The sequence below is a fragment of the Centroberyx affinis genome, unplaced genomic scaffold (assembly GCF_046629955.1).
Source record: "Centroberyx affinis isolate AG114_WGS23_722 - 3 ecotype Tasmania unplaced genomic scaffold, CSIRO-AGI_Caff_v1 ptg003696l_1, whole genome shotgun sequence".
Taxonomy (NCBI): Eukaryota; Metazoa; Chordata; class Actinopteri; order Beryciformes; family Berycidae; genus Centroberyx; species Centroberyx affinis.
The window spans coordinates 25,666-45,028 of record NW_027281589.1 but is presented as its reverse complement, the minus strand read 5'-3'; the positions used below and the strand labels follow the sequence as shown (position 1 = coordinate 45,028).

Below are 19,363 nucleotides of genomic sequence, written 5' to 3'. Positions count from 1 at the left end.
GCCAACAAGCTGTCACCCACAGTTATTAGGCATGGCTGCAAGATGGTGAGGGCTAACAATCATTACTTGCGGCTGAGCAGAGTTCAAAAGCATGGCTGTGACAGCAGAGGTTGGCAGTGGAAATGGGTCAAAGGCTACGTTCACACTACAGGTGCCCAAATCGTATTTTTTGGCCTACATGTCAGACGGATCTGATGTTTTCAGAGCAGTGAGAACACTAAAAAACACATGGAATCTGATATTTTTTAATTCCGATTTGGCCTACAGTAATATGTGGTCCTAGATCCAATACATATCTGATACATGGCAATACCTGAGTCTGATTGGTCAGATTCGTGTGGTTTTTGCGTCACACTCCACAGCGCAGATCACTGTTGTCACAATGTCGGAAACCATCGTCTATCGGTCTGACGACAATTAGACTCTGGGGGTGACGGCCAATATTTTGGGGTTTCCGGTGTAGCCAGCGGACATCCGGGCCAAGACTTCCTCTTCCGTGCGCCGGTCATTGTACAGTCCGATTAGCAACTTGAGACGCGAGAGTCAAACGTTTCTCCACACAATACACAAACATCAATACTTTTTGTAGGTGTTTTAGGTCCAGACTTCATTTCGGCTAATCTCTATAAACAGATATCTGCATATGAGACGTCGTCTCTCAACTCCGACTCCATTCTCGTGTCTCAAGTTGCTAATCGGACTGTAAACAATGACCGGTGCACAGAAGAGGAAGTCAAGATTTGTTGACAATGAAATTTCACGACAATGTACTTCCAACATTTTGAAAACATCCCCAGTGGAAGATATGTATGTTTGTGTTCCAACATTTTCCCATTGCACATTTAAATGGGGCCCCACCCATTACTAAGTTGGAGCACTTCCATGACCTAAAATGTTCTTCATTCCTGGTTTGTTAATGTTGTATTTTTTAAGGGGGGAAAAGTCCACCATCTAATAAAATAAATGTGTTTGGAAAATAGTCTCTAAATAAATCTCTGATAGTCCCTGACTTTCCCTGTCTGGAATATCTCCATGTGCCATGATATTCCAGAGATTTCATGGAGGAATCACCTCCAGTCTCAAAAGTCTCAAAACAATATGAAAATGCTTGTCTTACATTTTGAGGAGGTTGGCTACCAGACGTCCAAACGATGCCCCACACAGCAGTGCTGGGACAAAGAGGCCACTAGGTACTGAGACACCGTAGGTCCAACAGGCCAACAGGAAGTACAGCACGAAGAACACTGACAGAGTCACGGGGCTGAAGGTACCTATGGGGAAAGGCAGTTAGCCATCCATTAAGAGTAACTAAACCCCAAACCCAAATTTGTGGTGAAGCCTGACACCTAATGGTGAAAAGTAGGGTACTGAACTGGCCTTCTGCTATTGGCTGGTCTTTGTGCCAGTTGATGTCACCACCTGTTGTACTCTATGGAAGGTGACATCACCTGGCACAAAGACCAGCCAATAGCAGAAGGCCAGTTCAGTACCCTACTTTTCACCATTAGGTGTCAGGCTTCACCGCAGATTTGGGTGGGGTTTAGTTACTCTTCATGACCAGTCACTGAGTAGTATATTCCCAACTCAAGTAGACCAGATAACAAAGACTGGACACGAAGAAAGTCAGACCAGATTCAAAGCCCCATTCTGAGATTTTCTGAGCGTATCAATTATGGGCATATGTCTTGAAAGGTAGGACTTTCTGGTGGAAATAAACAACTGTGCAACTGTCAAATCACCTAGGACATGGGATGGTGGGAAGGAGTGCTTTAGTTGTCGGTGGAGGAAGAGGCATTGGCTGACAGATATGCGCCACCTGCTCAGACCATTGCAAATTGGCTTGAATGTAGATACCCAGGATCTTAATGACATCCACTTTCTCCAGTTCAGTGTGGTTAATTGATCACACTCTCGGACATGCACCGGGTCGGGTCTGTATTATCTCGGGCAAAAACGGGTCGGTACATATATATATTTTTTTAAATTATCGGGTCCAATCGGATCTTGGAACGAATTTCCCGGGTCCATTAGGGTTCGGGTCCGTCATTTTGGACCCATGAAGACCTCTACCTCCCAGGGCTGATGGTGCTGCGTGTGCAGGGGTTTTGTTTTCACATATTGTCAGTTCTTGTACCAAGTGCTCAGTAAATCAATTTGATTTAAATGAATAATCAGCAACATTTTCATATAGATAACTGTCCAGTTTTCTTCTCTATCATTAATTGACACAATAATGATTCAACCTATACTCAGTTCATGAAAGCTTTTACATTTGCTGTTCTAAACAGCCGGTGTTGGGTAGGTCTTTCTTGGGAAAAATCCTCTGGCAAACAGGAAGTGATGCGTTTTACGTTTCCGGTTTGTTTGTAATAAGTAGAAGAAGAACTGGGTAGTTAGCATGAGCAGCGATAGCCACCATGGCTGAACTGCATCAACAAAAAAAAAAAAAATTGCCACAAAACAATGTCTTGTAGTACCAGTCGTGAGGAATTCAGGGGGAATTTCATAATTTCAGGCTTTAACCAACATAGCTGTGTGTGTGTGTGTGTGTGTGTGTGTGTGTCAGTCCATCTCACCATCCTGGTGGAAGAGCTGGTAGATGGCAGCCTCCTGGGGGTTGAAGAATAGCGTGGCCATGTCATTGTAGGTCTTGTTGGGACAGAAGAACTGGCGGATGGTAGAGTTGACCTCCTCACTGTTAGTCATCTGAAAAAACCCCCCCAAAAAAACAACAATTTCCGTATATGTCTTCGAGCTCTTTATTTCAAGAACAATGCAGTGCTACTTCATTCAGCAAGGTGTGCCAGTACAGCAAGAAATATGCCCCCAATGCTAGAGAAAAAGAAGGAAAAAAACATCATGACTTATGACCAACTCCCCACATAACATGCAACAAGTAATGCTCAACATTACTGCTTTTATCATTGTTGGATCCAAATAAGGAGAGTTAAACTGGGACCAGATTTAACTAGAAATAACCGGTCTGGTTTGGAACGTTAATCCTAACTTTGCAACATGGTGTTGAAATATGCCATTTGATGGACATTTATTAAAAATGTCTTACAATTCCAAGAGTGAACACATATTTTAGTATGTATATTTTAGTCATTTTAGTATGACCGGACCACAGTGGCAATTGAACCCCTAATCCTCACAGTTTTAGTGCTATGCTTAACTCATTTAGCTATGCAGGACCATATGATGAGCTGATGAATGTAAATACTAGCAATGGGTCATTAAACCTGAATATACACCTGCTTGCTTGGGATCAACGTTGACTTTTGTAATTTGGTTGTTTTTTTTAAATAGTGAGATACGAAGATTAAGAGATTAAAATAATTTGATAGTAACAATGCAGTTCTTAAATGGCTGAGTAAGAGCTATGGAATACACCAGCCACTAGGGGGCTTCTGGTGTCATTTACAAAACCCTTTACCTCTCTTTGCCGTTGTTTTGTCCTCATCTTCCGCTAGTCTTTATCAAAGCCACACTAAAGGCTGGCATGGGCAAACTGTAAAGTCAAGGACAAGGTAGCATGGCTCCATCCAGCTATTTCTTCCGACCAGGAAGATGGAACTAGCCAAACTAGCACGACAACATTTGAACTGAGAGTGCAGTCACGCCTACAGTTCATTACCTCCGCCAAGGAGGTTATGTTTTCGGTGCTGTTTGTTTGTCTTTTAGCAGGATTACGTAAAAACTACTGGCCCGATTTTCATGAAAACTTCATGGAAGGGTGTAGCATGGGCCAAGGAAGAACCCATGAAATTTTGGAGCGGATCCGGATCCGACTCACGAACAAGCAATAATAGCACGAACCTTGGCGGAGGTCTGCGCTCTCCGAGTGCCCTTCTAGTTTTCTTTGGTTTGAACCAGAGTGGGAAAGCCTACATTTTTTGTATTGGTTCGTTTAGGTTCACACTGCCTAATTGCAACTGAACCATGGCTTGTTATCCCACTACATTGGACTCCAGTCCCTGTGACTTCACATGATGGACTTGTCTGTGGTCTTTGCGATAATTTACCTTCTCTGTGGTGTTCATGCACATGAATAAATAGCCGACCAGGAGTATCAGTCCAGAATGCGGTTTGCCCTTACTTCATTTTGTTATGCTAGGCTTTCTAAGCATGAGGAACTGCTTGCTGTGAAATGTCAACATCAGTTTCCTTATACTCATAAAACATTCCATTTTGGGGTTGTTTCCTGTAGTTGGTTTGGATTATGTTCTCATACCTGATGAACAGCATGGCAGTTCACTTGGAAGAGGACTGAGACCTGCATTTTCAGACATCATGTCTGAAAATCATGTATATAATCATGTATATTGTGTATATTGCACTGTACTATTATTGCACTACTATTAGTATTATATTAGTATCATAATGAGTATATTATATTAGTATCATAATGGGTATATCTTATTTTTGCACTGTATGCCATACAATGCATACCTCTAAATTAGCACCGTTGCACTGTATGTTATGTGTGTGTTTTTCTTTGTTTCTTGTTAATTGATAATTGTTTCTTGTAAACTGTACTACTCTACGTGCCTCTGCAATTCGCCCTCGGGGACAAATAAAGTGAATTGAATTGAATTGAATTGAATTGAATTGAATTGAATTGAATTGAATTGAATTGAATTGAATTGAATTGAATTGAATTGAATTGAATTGAATTGAATTGAATTGAATCTTGAGCAGTTACTTGGTGCCGCCTGAGTTCAAATGGCATTGTTCTCAACTGGCTAAACAAAGAGTAAACACTCCACTGCTTTAGCCATTGTAAATTTTGGTAAGCACTGAATATTTGAATATTCAAATAGTCATTTGGAACATGCACTGAATAGTAAACCATGTGAAAATGGACATTCCCACTACATACTGTATGTTGTAGAAGAGAGAGGAGATGCTTACCAGTGCTGTGGTGTTATGGGTTGTGGGGGAGGCCAGGTCACGACATTCGCCCAACGTCATGGATGCCACAAATATCACCACTGTTGTCACCATGGTGACCAACAGGCTCTCCAGAACCCTGGAAAAGGGTAGAGATCATCGTTATTATAGCTTTGGATTTTTTATTCGTTTTTATTTTTATACAGCTTGATGTTTAGTTTTAGTTTAGTTTTTAATTCGTTTTCATTCTAGTTTTAGTATTTTTGGTAGGGATGGTATTTTCACAGGTATAATTAAAGAAGTTCAGAAGAGGTATTATATAATGCAAACAATATATATTAAAAAAAAAACAATTCATAAAAAAATATTTACATACATTTTTCGATACATGCTCAACTAATGTAAAGTTGGTACCACTTGGCTACATGCTGCACAAATGACATGCATTAGCAGACTTCCTTTGAGAGGTGCTCATGGGGGCCTAACAAGTCAATGTACAGGAGTGCCAAGTTTTCATGTGAGTTTTTTCAAAAAAAGTGGACGATAAGGAGAAAACGTAGGACCCACAACACTATGCTCCACTGCACCTTGATTCAAAAATATATTTTTGGTTTCAACAATCCCTTTGGATGTTGAAGAGAAGGTTGCATGCAAAGGGAATTCTTCATTAAATATATTGTTATTCATTCATTTAAAGGAATAGTTCACCCAAAAATGAAAATTCTGTCATCATCTACTCACCCTCATGCCAGTTGAAACACAGGTAAAGTTTGTCCATATAACACACAGGGAGGTTGCCAGCACAACTCCATAGCAGCCTTCTCCAAAACAACTGAAGTCAGTGGGGACCAGTTCTTCAGAGTTCCAAAAAGACCTACAGTATATTTACACCATAATTTAGTGTAAATCTTAACTACAGCTGATTGATTTGCAACAAATAATGGTGTATAGGTCTTTCTATTCACAGTGTGATTGTTTGGCTGTTTTTGTTTTGGAACTCTAAAGAACAGGTCCCCATTGACTTCAGTTGTTTTGGAAAAGGCTGCTACCAAGTTGTGCTGGCAACCTCCCTGTGTGTTATATGGACTAACAAATTTCACCTGTGTTTCATTTGGCATGAGGGTGAGTAGATGATGACAGAATTTTTATTTTTGGGTGAACTATTCCTTTAAGTCACATGATCCGGTCAATTCTTACAAACAAATGCAAGCAGTTTTTTTTTACCATATCTAATAAACTTAGATCAGGGATTCTCCAACATTTTCATGTCATGGAACCCCAAATAGAGGAGTCATGGACCCCCATTTGATCAGATTTAATCCCATAGGGACCCATGTTGTGATTGAGTACTGAATCGTCTACACTGTAAATGGTGAGGTAACAGTGGTGAGGGTGAACCCTATGATAACCAGTCACTCTTGTACATTCTCTAATGGGGATAATTTCTGGTAAAAATAAATTATAATTAAATTAAAGTGACCCCCTGATTAAAAGAGAATAATTACATGATTAAAATGACATGATTAGAAAAGAAATGGTATGAATATTTCACTGTAATAACCTTTAAAGATCCCACACATCCACCACACCACCACCCCCACCTGCCAGACCTATTAGTACCTGACCAAGTAATCAGTGACTCATTGGTATTGATCTGAATCTTTAACAAAATAGGATGATACCCTTTTAAGAATGGAATACATTAATCAATTGAGGGCCTATGTGTGTGTGTGTGTGTGTATGTGTGCTTGTAATCACCTAACAAACTTGGCCTTGGGGTGGATATGTCTCATGCGATACTTGGCCAGGCTCTTGTTGATGCAGTTGAAGAGCGCCCCCAGGAGGCCGCCCACCACGCCCATCAGGACAAAGAAGGCCAGGTCCACTACTGTCCACAGGTGGCAGTTCTTATCACCATCTGGACACTGGGGATTGACCAAGGTGTTGGGAGTTTTGTATTGGGGTTGAAATGACATATCACTGTGTCAATATATCAGGCCAGCGTTTGCCTTTTGTTAAAAAAAAAATATGACTGATATGACACCAGATTCCACACATGCATGAATATATTTTATTATTATTATTTTGATCCTGGGTTTCAGTGGTGAGTTTAAGGGTCCACATGTCTAAATGAAAATGAATAAACACTGAATATTTGTGATTTTTTTTACATGAAAACAGTCAACTTTAAAGATATTGAATACCTGCACAGAACATTGGCAATTCTAATTCAAAAACTTCGGTATCGGCCTTCAAAAACCCATATTGTTTGAACCCTAGTGTGTATGTGTAATGCATACGTGCATAAAAACATGTACGCAAGATGGAGAGCCACAATCTCACAGTATATTCTTCACACAAAAAAATTGAGCAATGGCATCAGCAGTAAATCAGTGGGTTTTTACCTTGAACTCTCCAAAGTTGAGCAGGCCGGGGACCTGGAAGGAGCCCCACTTGTTGAAGTTGATTCCCGAACGGAAAAAGTTGAGGGTGAAAGTGGCCGACATGGAACAGAAGAGCTGGGGAAGGGAAACGCAGCTCATCATACTTGATGCTTAATACTTAATGTTATCCATTACTGTAGAAAATGGCATTGTCACTGATAGATTGAGGCAGCTGGTTGGTATTTCAGGGACTGTCCTACATTGGTCCTCTTCCTATTTGACAGATATAAAATTCCTTGTGTCTATTGAAAGCTATATACACAGTCCTTGATCACCTATGGTGTGCCACAAAGCTCAAATCTTGGACTGATTTTATTCTCCCTGTCTATACGCTTCCTCGGGGTCACTTAATTAGGTGGCAGAGCATCTCTTTCCAATGCTATGCTGATGATACCCAGTTGTATCTCTCAGTCAAACCGATTGAATTAACTAAGTTGGGCTCTCTGCATAACTGTTTAGAAGATGTAGGACTGAATGTCAAAACACAAGTCCTCATTATAGGCCCTGAGTGCACTTAATCTGGCCTACCCTTGGTCCTCTAACTCTGCAAATTAAGCCTGCCTCTAACACTTTAGGAGCTGGGTTTCCGTTATCCGGTAATTACCGTTTTTTTACCGTGAAAATCTGTTGAAGTCCGACATATTTAAATCTCTCCGGTCATAATGTCCGGTGAAAATAATTCCCTCTAAGCACAATTATTGGAACATTGTACTCCTTGTTTTACTGAGACTCAGTTACAGCAACAGGTTGAGTTCTACTCCCAGTCTAACCCTTTATTTGGAATATAATAAGCAAAAGTAGCCTACTTTTCAATAAAAAATATTATAAATCTACATTCCTTAATGATGTCATTCTTTATATAGCCTGCCTATCAGTTGTTTTTAAGCTCAATAAACACAGATAATATTTGACTGGAATTTCTCCCATTTGTCCGGGACATTGAAATCTTCCAGGACATGTGGACCGGCACCAATTTTTTCTAACTGAAACCCTGCTTAGGAGGCCTATTTGAACCGAGCCTTAACCTTGAGCAACATACCAAAAAGCTCTTCTCTAAATTTCCTCAGCTCTCTATGAATTGTGCCCATTGCATTCCTATATGGGGCTGCATAGCTAGCATCCACCGCTGCTCTGTCGTCTTCCTCATGCAGTGAAAGACTGTGATCTTCTTCTGATCTTCCAATCTTCGGTTCGAGGTTTCTAAAATGCAGCCATTGTTTCTCATTGTTCTACCCGTATGTCAATTATTCCTATTTATTTTCCATGGTTGTGAAGCACTTGAAATGCACTATATAAATAATATTTTTTTTCTTCAAATTGATCACTGCACAGTGTTTCTGGCACATGGTTTTGTACAAAAATCAGACACACCCACCACACACAGGTTTCCCAAACTGAAACAGTAGCACATTAACAATCAGTGTTGGGTGGTACCCTGTTTCTCAGCAAAGCATTACAGTAATGTCATTGCACCACTAATGAAGAATGTAACAAATTAATTAATTTAAATTTCAGTAATAGTATTACAGTTACTGACCAAAAAAGCTGTTCATTTTGTTATTGCCTCCTCTAATCGTCCTCTCAACCGAAGCTAGCTTTGATAAGTAATCAGGGTTCCTACACATTTTCAATTAAAAAAATTCCATACTTTTTCCAGACCTTGATTTATTTTGAAGATTTTGTCTGGTGTTCAATATGATTTACGCAGATAGACATCTTGCCCCTGCTAACTAGGTCATATCACTGTATAGATGAAGATTGTTCTTCACAGTGACAAATATCAGAATATGTGAGATGATTGGCAGGGTTCCTACACGGTTTCCATTTTAAAATTCCACATTTTTCCCAGACCCTATGTTCTTGACTGGATTTGATTTTGGTCGGTATTTGATATAATGCATGCTGACGGGGGCTGGGTAATAAGAGCGTCCCTCTATCTGAACATTATTCTTCACATCAACAAAAACTGTGGACTCAAAGTGGGTCTACAACACCATAAAAGCTAGAATTATGTGTGTATCGGACCTGAACCACAACATTTTCCATACTTTTCCAGACATTTTTTCAAATTCCCAAACTATTCAAGACCTGGAAATGATCAAATTCATTTTTAATACTTTTCCAGACTTTCCAGACCCGGGTAGGAACCCTGAGTAATGGTAAAAAAAAGTTGACTTTCTCTGGGTGTAAGTATTCCCGCTACTTTAGTGAGAAATTTTAAAAAAAATGTCTGTCTGGTGGAAGTATTCCCATTACTTTGATTTCCTCCAGTAAAAAGACAACAAGAACATTGGACATCAACATCCAGATCATTCACAGGAGAGGAAACTGACTGATCCTGATTTTGGAAAGAAGAGAGGATGAGTAATGGAAAAGTAATATAGCAGTGTAACAAATTACTGTTCCAAGAGATTCATATGTAAAGTAATAACATTACTTTTGAAATAAGTAATGAGTAGTTGCCTGGCCCACCTTGCTACGACTACAAACAATACAAGGCCACTGTGGGAAATGAATCGGCAGATAACTGAGGGACACAAAGTGAGGTAAAATTGACAACTAAATTGAGTTTGCATGGGGAACAGAAATGTCCTGGGCCCTCTTGGAGCTCACTGGATAAGGTGACATACCACTTTCCAAGTGAGGGCCTGGTTCCAGAAAGAGGACCCTTCCTCCAGACTAAAGAGAGTGCCACCTATGGGAGCACCGAAGGCAGCAGCCACTCCAGCGGCAGCCCCCGCCGACACAAAGTCTCGCTTGTCCCTGGAGAACAGGTTAAGAGAATATGATGGGCAGCACAGTATGGTACAGCAGTGATTCTCAACCTTTTTCATATCAAGGACCCCAAATTTAGTACACATTAGGGCCACATTAGACCCCCATTTGATGAGATTTTGACTCTCGAACCCAAATCTGAGAATATCTTTATTGTTAGATATGATTTTGTCCAGAATTCCATGACTATCTATATTGTAGGTAGAGAGATAACAGTGAAACTTTGATCAAAACAGTCATTCTTCTGCATTCTCTAATTGTGTTAATTTCTTGCAAATTAAATAATGGTGAAGTTTAACAATTGATCAATTTGCTGGGGACCCCCTGGAACCCCATCAGGGACCCCTGGTGGTCCCCGGACCCCACGTTGAGAACCACTGTGTATATCAATATACAAAGTGTCGCTTTGGTAGTTTTTTCACTATGTACACACACAAAAAAAGCTGAGCTGACACAAACCGCAATACAGCAACAAACTTCAGCCAAACACTAAGTCTGTCTACTGTCTTTATATTAATATTAATATCCAACAATCATTCTGCAGTGCATTAAGGAAAAGTCCACTGATTCCTGTTACATATCATCAATCTGTGAAGTTCAATGCGTTTCAGGAGTTCTTTTACTATTTTGATGTGCCCCCTTTCCCTCAGCCTGCCTGTTCTACTTCTACTTCAGTTAGTAATTTCCTACATTTCTCAGAATGCCCTTCGACAGCCCCAAAGAAGGGCTGTGAACTTGCTGCATTTAGCTGTGGGTTATGCATGTGATAGCAATAGCAGAGCGGGGGTTTTTCCAGTCGAGAAAAAGTGAGAGTCGCACCCCTTCCTCTAAACACAACATGTCTTGTGGCTGCATTGCATTGTAAGTAAGTAAGTAAAGTTTATTTCTAGAGCACATTTAAGCAACAACAAGGGACAAAATACAGAGTTATAGACATGACAACAGATTAAAAGATTAGTGGGCCAAAAAGGCCAGGGAACAAAAATGTGTCTTCAGCCTAGATTTAAAAACAGAGATGGAGGGAGCACATCTAATATCTAACAGCAACTGGTTCCACGTGGAGCAGCAATTGCAAAGGCTCTGTCACCTTTTAGTTTTAGTCGTGACCGTGGGACATACAAGACAAATTTGTTGTCAGATCTAAGACCCCTAGGAGCTGAGTGCCAGTGAATAAGGTCTGTGATATAAGATGGGACCTGACCTTTAAGAGCTTTGAAAGCAATCAGCAAGGTCTTAAATTGAATTCTAAAATGAACAGGGAGCCAATGAAGAGAGGCTAGGACTGGGGTGATGTGCTCGCACTTTTTAGTACCAGTCAACATCCTTGCAGCTGCATTTTGGACCATCTGCAGGTGAGTTAATGAAGACTGGGGAAGGCCTAAATAAAGGGAATTGCAATAGTCCAGTCGTGATGTAATGAAGGCATGAATTACTTTTTCCATATCATTGAAAGACAGAATTGGCTTGAGTTTGGAAATGGTTCTTAACTGATAGTAACTATTTTTAACAACAGAACTGATTCGTTCAACGAGACAGAGCTCAGAATCAAAGATAACACCCGTTTTTTTTGCATGTGTTTTTTGCAGGTCTATTGAGGCTACTGTCGATGGAGAAATTGGCCTCTCTGCCTCTTCTACGATGGATTTCTCCCTGTATGATGGTTAAACGTTGGTGCAAAATGGCAGCTTTAGAAAGAAGCCCTCACTCTTTGATTCTGACTGAAAAAAAACCCGACTTTTACCTGATTTGATATCAAACACCATTGTAGTTGCACTGCAAATACCATGTAACATCATCAAAGATAATGGAGAAGGAGAGATACTGCACATGCTATTCCAGCTATAGAAACCCTATAAAGCAGAAACATGTAGAGGTGGGGAATTCACCTTTCACAAGCGTACAACTGTCTAAAATTCCAATATTATCATATTACCACACCTGCTAAACAAAGATGTTTCTTACAAATTTAAAGTAGGGATGGGCATTTCAAGCAAAAATACTATTTGATATTCACTGGGAACTATTCGACCATTCTTCGAAGATCACCCCCCATACACACACACGGACAGTGCGAACTAGGCTAGCCATATTAATAATAATAATAATAATAATTGATTACATTTATATAGCGCTTTTCTATGTACTCAAAGCGCTGGGGGGGGGGGGGGGGGGGGGGCTCAACTCATCCACCACAGATGTGTAGCACCCACCTGGGTGATGCACAGCAGCCAGTTTGCGCCAGAACGCTCACCACACATCAGCTATCTCAGTGGAGAGTAGAGGACTGAAAGAGTCAATTAGGTAACGAGGGATGATTAGGTGGCCATGATGGAAGATGGAAGGAAGGCCTGTTTGGGAATTTTTGCCAGGGCACCAGGGTTACACCCCTACTCTGCGATGAGTGCCGATGGGATCTTTACTGACCACAGAGTCAGGACCTCGGTTTAACGTCTCCTCCGAAGGACGGTGCTCACTCACAGGACAGAGTCCCTGTCTCTGCCCTGGGGCATTGGGGATATTATTCATGAGACCTGAGGGAAGAGCACCTCCTACTGGTCCTCCAACACCACTTCCAGCACCAGGTGGTCTCCCATCCAAGGACTAACCACAGCCAGACCTGCTTAGCTTCCCAGGCAAGCTAGCAATGTGATGTGACGTTAGCTAGCCAGGCTAACTAGCAAGCTAGGCAGACGTTAGCATAGAGCTAGCTAGCTAAGCCAGCTACCTAGTCCGGCTAAGTAGCTGTGGCTTGGGGGCTAATCAAGGGGCTAATCAAGGGGCTAATCAAGCCCCGAACCGGTGCTTCTCTCTTTTTAACGTTAAAACAAGAGAAGGACCGGTTCGGGGCTAATCAAGCCATAGCTATTTACTACTAGCAAGCTATGAAAATATACTTTTTAAGACAAGACGATAGTCGCATAAACTATTTGATTTTTTTTTTATAATTTAATGACTATTCGAAAATTCAAAAATTATGCCCCATCCCTAATTTAAAGTATGGATCTCATGTCAGTATCCGTAGTTCAGCAAGACCTTATCTTGCCTAAATCAAACAAGCCGCAGAAAAAAGATATTGGTCTGAATGTGAAACACTCATTGACTCCCAGTCAAAAAAGTATTTTCAGTGAAGACGGAAGCAGTCTTAAGTGAGACCAATCGCTTCGCCTGTATGCTGTCTGATGTCATGTCGAGTACATTTGGCCAGTTATCCACAGAAATAAGAATAGTTGACCAAAATGGGCCCAGTAAAGCAAGGTACATCGTCAACAGCTGTTTTTTTTAACAGTGTACTTTAAGGTGGATATTTCGTTTTACAATATTTTGGTGTGTGTGTGTACAACAGCCATACCTGTCACAGCGGAAGTAGGGGAAATCGAATCTTATCTTCTTAAAAGTGATGCTCTGAAACTGAGGAAGGTAATATCTGATGAGTGCACTCAAGCCATAATGGGACCATTATTGCACTAATAAATGAATCACTCAATAAATCTGTAAGCTTTACAAATCCCCAACCAGTGGATGTCGACCATTTAACAGCGGAATCAACTAAATGCCACTTGTGATACTGTATTTGATATTATACACTTGATATAAGCGAATCTCAAAGTGAACTCTAAATCTAAATACTGATATTTCAGATAGTGATCATATGCATATACAAGAATACATGTGGTGGTAATAATCACATGACTGCTGCAGATGTATGTGTTCTGTTCATGGCACTTTGTTGGTGTTCAATCCAGAATGTGTGGCTCTGTACCTGAGGAAGCCCGGCTCCCACAATGGCTCCACTGTGTATCATTGGACCCTCCTTCCCCACAAAAAGACCTGAGTGAAGACACACAGAGTCAGAGGCACTGTCCAAAGGGGTGTAAGTGTGATTTTGGGAGAATATGAGTATTATATATCAATTGAAAGGTCTCGGTGAGATCTTTTCAGTGCCAAAAGGACACAACTGAAATCATGACCCATAAGTTTTAATTAAACAAAAACTGAAAGCCGTAACAGTAAAAGTAGGGTTTTGTTTGACACAAAGCAAAACCCCACTTTTGACACTGAACAAGCATTGTGGGTAGAGGATTCTAACAGCACTTAGGTCAACTGAAAATGCATGCTGACATAAGTAATGCTAGCATGGCAGCATGATCACATCATTTTTAGTATCCTATTCATATCCTAATTAATATTCTAGGTCAATATTAGATGGATGTAAATATGCTAATATTCCCATCAAATACTTAATCCTATAGATTCATAATGTTATTTTATAATGTTAGGAGTGTGAACTGGTCAAGATAAGCTCTGATAGTAAGACTGCTGGTAGCTGAAGTTCTCCCTCAGTGTTATGAGGAGTTTTACAGGTCTTTGAATGTGTCCCGGGACACATCAATAAGTGATGTGTCCTGGGACACATACAAAAATGTATTATACTAGCAGAAGAAAAAAAAAGTAGTAGTTTAGAATCAAAAGTAGTTCCTTATGTCTGTAGACGTTTATTAAAAGTTTTTAACAGAAAAAATGTATCAATCAATTTGATATGTTCCATACAGCCTACAATTTTAAAGGCCTTGGTGAAAGTTGCTGAGCATTACTTCAAGATAAAGATATTCATTCTGATCTTGTTTTATATTTCAGTGTTAATTGAAGTGTAATTGCTAGATTTGTACTAAAATTAATGTGTTTTACAATTATTTACTTACATACGCCCATATTCTGCATGGCTGTATTGGGACAATGTTTGTGCCAAAAAGGCGTATTTCACTCTTTTGCCATTTTCAAAAAAGTTAACAAATATAATTCAACTTAAACTGTAGCAGTATTGTTTTTATAGTAATGCTCAATCTGATAACACAAAAAGTTAAAATATTGTGCTTAGTATGTGGTAACGGCAGCTGATCCAAGTGTGATCAAAATTTGTTTTGGCTCTCCTGTAAAATCTACTATAACACACTTACACCCCTTTGGCTCCAAGCCCTCGACATGATCATCAGTGTCCTGGTAAAACCTGGCATTTCCAACTGTGCCATTTTGAACTTGGTTTTTGGCAAGAAAAAGGTCAAATTCAGCAATATTGAGTATCGGCACAAATTATCAGCTATCAGTCACTTCAATCCAGATATATTGGTATTGGCCTTTAAAAACATACTATATCTGTCGATCCTGCTAAGACTGCTTTGGAAAATATCAAAATATACACATGTCAATGAAAAATGTGGACATTCTCAATTTCTGAAAAGCTGACTTTGTCTACTACACCTGTCATTTTATAGCCAGCCATTTCAGTTTACATGCTCATTGGAGTACAGTAGTTACAGTAAAATATGTAGAGCACTTCAGCTTTACTGGCATTAATAGGGAACAGTCAGAACATGTGTACACCGTCACTTCACTATTGTAACTTTACAATCATGTAAAAGGCTTAATCATACTGTTGTGTTAATGGGAACATTGGCAATAATCGCATTATTGTGCGCATGTAAATGTAACTATTCTCACTGCCCTGACAGGCTGTACATCCCATTGATCAGGTGACAGAAAACAGACAAATGCCCTTTGCGCCAATTATCTGTCAGCTGATAAATATATAACCATATCATAATATCAGTAAGGCTGGGTATTGGCAAGGACCTCACGATACGAGACGTATCACGATACATGGGTCATGATACGATTGTATCACGATACATTGCGATACGATACATATTTGCGATACATTGCAATACTCGACATAATTTACTGAAAATTTTAAAATAGAGCTGAAAATACAACTTGCTGTGTACCACCTGGGTAGTCTAATATGTACATCACATTATATTGATAACTCAGCGGACAAATTGAGTCAAAACTATTTAATTCAAAGGGATTTGAGGGAAATTTAAGGACATTTTAAATCTGTTTAAAACATGATTTTTTTTTTTTATCGATACGAGGGGCTGGAAAATCGATACAGTATCATGGAAAAAATTATTGCAATACTCAGCTGTATCGATTTTTTTGCACAGCCCTAAATATCAGTCATATTTTAAGTACTTTTGCCTTCATTGTACACATTTAGCAGTATACTACATACTATACCTCCAGCAACAGTGAATAGGACTCCAACAGCCTTGCAGAGGAAAGTGCGTAGTCGGACAATCCCGGGTATCTTCACCCCGTTCAAGTAGCTTTTGATTTCTGGGATCCCAGAGCCTGCAGCTACCGGCTGAATAACGGCAGATCAAAAGACAATAACATGCTGTTATGATCCCACGCTTCAGTATGATATGGCACTATCTAATAGCACATATACATTCTGAAAAAAGATCTAGGACCATTTTGTCCCAGGAAAATGCTTAAGAGTTGGAAGAAATGGTTTCAGGCCATTTTATAATGACTTCACAACACACATGGAGAGATGTGGCACGTTTATGCGAAATACCCGAGATGTGAGTGTGAATCACTTGATTATGAATTAGATTTATTGTTCTCTTATGGGGCACCCACTGTTAGCTTGAGACATAGCACGAAATAAACTTTGGTAATGTTATAAAAATGAATAAATCTACATAAATAAATACATTCACAGTACAAAATTCAGAGACCAGTCTTTCGTTTAATTTCCAGTCAAAACAGCCATTGAGTGCAAGTTATTTTTCAGTGTCAGAAAAAAAATGCAGGAAACACATATTTAGCACAAAATTACACAAAAGCCTCCACAGTTAAGCACAATATCAATTTTTTCATCTCTACATCTTGCAATGTTTTTTCACTAATTTTCCTTTGACTTTCACCTTCCTTTTGCAAGTATATTATCTTACTGTATTGTATTATTTTATAGTGTATTATCTAATCTCAAGTTTATATCTAATCTCATCAGAAATATCGCCTTTAGACATTTTAGATGCACATGAAAAATAAAATGTGCAAAGCAGCTAAGGTGTGTTTGGGTAGTTGTTTGTGTGAATGTTAGTGATGCTTTTGAAGGGAAAGTGTGCTAACAATGTGAGACACTTTTGCTGGTTTTAATATTGGAAGGATGGAAGTTAAAGTGGCAGTAGGGTGCACAAAAGTAAAGAGTGGACAAATTAAATCATGATGATATAAATCCTGATATCATTCTTAGTGTTGGGGCCTTTTGTGTAATTTTTTTTGTTAAATAAATGTGTGCTGCATAACTGAATGGCCGATTGACTGGGAATTAAATAAAGAAAAGTTTGGGTTCTGACTTTTACACAGTACTGTAAATATAAGCCTATTATGTCCACAATATAAAAATAGTTTTCATGTTCATCCACAAAATAAAATTTCACAAAGTGAATTTCAGGCACGAAAAGAATTACTACTTACAAAAACGCATTTCGTGCCACAAAATCAATTTGGTGCACAAAATTCACAAGGTAACAGTTGGCACTCTGTATTCTCCAGTTTGTTATTAAAGGATAAGGCTGGTATTTTTTAATGCATTGCTTACCGTCAACAAATCCTATGAAAATAACAAAATCAGCAACGAGTCTCGTCCATGTAGCCGATGCCCAATGAAGCTATGTCCCGTGTCCCACTTTTTCCTCAAACAACTTAATAAGCCGGCTGTAAACACGTTTGCGATCTCAGGAAAGTCGTTTCATAGCACAGAAAGTAGTCCCCGGCGTAATGAAGAATTTGTTTCCATTTGAATTTGATTTGGTAATAACTACAACAACCTGACTTTTCATGGCAACAGTTAGCGACTTTACACATGTAAACTATGTCTTTGTGAGTTGTATTTAAAGGTTTTTAGCTTAAAATTGGAGCCAATGACTTCCGGGTTGAAGGCTAAAAACGGTACGTGGGAAATCAGAAAGTAACGGGAGTAGAGCAAACGCATTGTTGATTTTGTTATTTTCATAGGATTTGTTGACGGTGAGAAATGCATTAAAAAACACCAGCCTTATCCTTTAACAAAGTTTGTGGGTTAAAGCTGCCCAAGGCAACTTCACATGTTGGCGGCCCCAAATGGCCCCCAAATAAGGTGACGTCATGTTTACCAAACCGGCCAGACTATGATGCTTTATACCAAAGATATCAAAGGGACGAGAGAGACAACATGCTTTTTCAACTTATGAATTTTCCTCTTCCATATTAACTTTCAAAAAAAAAAAAAAAAAGTTTGATTTAGATCCTGTCGCCAACGTAAATGTGTGTGGATGAAGTGAAAGTATGTAAAAACATTGGTAAAAACATAGATATCGACAGATACTGGTAAGAAAAGTTTGAACCTGTTTTTTCAGCAAACCATGCCAAGGAAGTGCCTCAGAGAAAAGATTCCTATTATTATTTATACTGTGTAACACTGCAAGATAGAAGAGGAAGTGTGAGAGGGGTGTGTTCGTAAAAACACATTCCAAGAAATCCATGCAGCAAATGCTTACTCAAGCACTTTTGGCGATGTGCCTATAACATGTTGCATAATCAAGCAATGGCTATGCCTACATGTTTCCCCTGTACATACTGGTTGTGTTGTTTGGGAACTGGCAGCTTCAATTCAGAAATATCATAATATGATGGCATATTGTAAAACCCTACTCAGCAGCCTTACCTCGATGAGGACGAGCACACTGGCGATGAAGACGAAGGTCATGTTGAACGCCAGAAGCTCCAGGAGAGAAAGAGCAAGGCAACCTTTCTCACTGCACTCCTCCACAGCTAGAAGGCTTTGGTTAAGGTAGAGAAACCACCAACATCGTGGAAAGTTCTTTGACTTATTTAGTATTAACTTAGTATTCTGGAGAGTTGCTCTTACCCTGTTTATATGCATCTCTATATCCCAGTCACCTACTGTATAAGGCTGGGTATTGGCAAGGACCTCACGATACGATACGTATCACGATACATGGGTCACGATACGATACGTATCACGATACATTGTGATACGATACATATTGTGATACATTGCAATACTCTACATAATTTACAGAAAATTTGAAAATAGAGCTGAAAATACAACTTGCTGTATACCACCTGGGTAGTCTAATATATACATCACATTATATTGATAACTCAGCGGACAAATTGAGTAAAAACTATTTAATTCAAAGGGATTTGAGGGAAATTTAAGGACATTTTAAATCTGTTTAAAACATGAATATTTTTTTTTAATGTATCGATATGAGGGGCGGGAAAATCGATACAGTATCATGGAAAAAAATAATGCAATACTGCAAGATTTTTTTGCACAGCCCTACTACTTTATATCAGTGATTCTAAACCTTTTTCATATCAAGGACCCTAATTTA

The 19,363-nt window shown here is 39.4% G+C and overlaps 1 protein-coding gene across 3 annotated transcripts in view; it reads right to left on the bottom strand.

Annotated features, from left to right (window-relative positions):
* The window catches only part of clcn6 (chloride channel 6), a 39,700-nt gene that overhangs the window by 14,084 nt on the left and 6,253 nt on the right, over nt 1-19,363 (bottom strand). For 2 of the 3 annotated variants that reach the window (XM_071540604.1, XM_071540605.1), the window contains 10 exons: nt 18,667-18,773; nt 16,188-16,314; nt 13,873-13,940; nt 13,462-13,520; nt 9,968-10,100; nt 7,299-7,412; nt 6,652-6,818; nt 4,948-5,032; nt 2,577-2,757; nt 1,118-1,271 (listed from right to left, as the gene is read on the bottom strand). In XM_071540604.1, coding sequence (XP_071396705.1) covers nt 1,118-1,271; nt 2,577-2,757; nt 4,948-5,032; nt 6,652-6,818; nt 7,299-7,412; nt 9,968-10,100; nt 13,462-13,520; nt 13,873-13,940; nt 16,188-16,314; nt 18,667-18,773 — 1,195 coding nt within the window. Of the gene's footprint in view, nt 1-1,117; nt 1,272-2,576; nt 2,758-4,914; nt 5,033-6,651; nt 6,819-7,298; nt 7,413-9,967; nt 10,101-13,461; nt 13,521-13,872; nt 13,941-16,187; nt 16,315-18,666; nt 18,774-19,363 lie in introns of all 3 variants that reach the window. The other variant, XM_071540606.1, reaches the window with a different exon arrangement.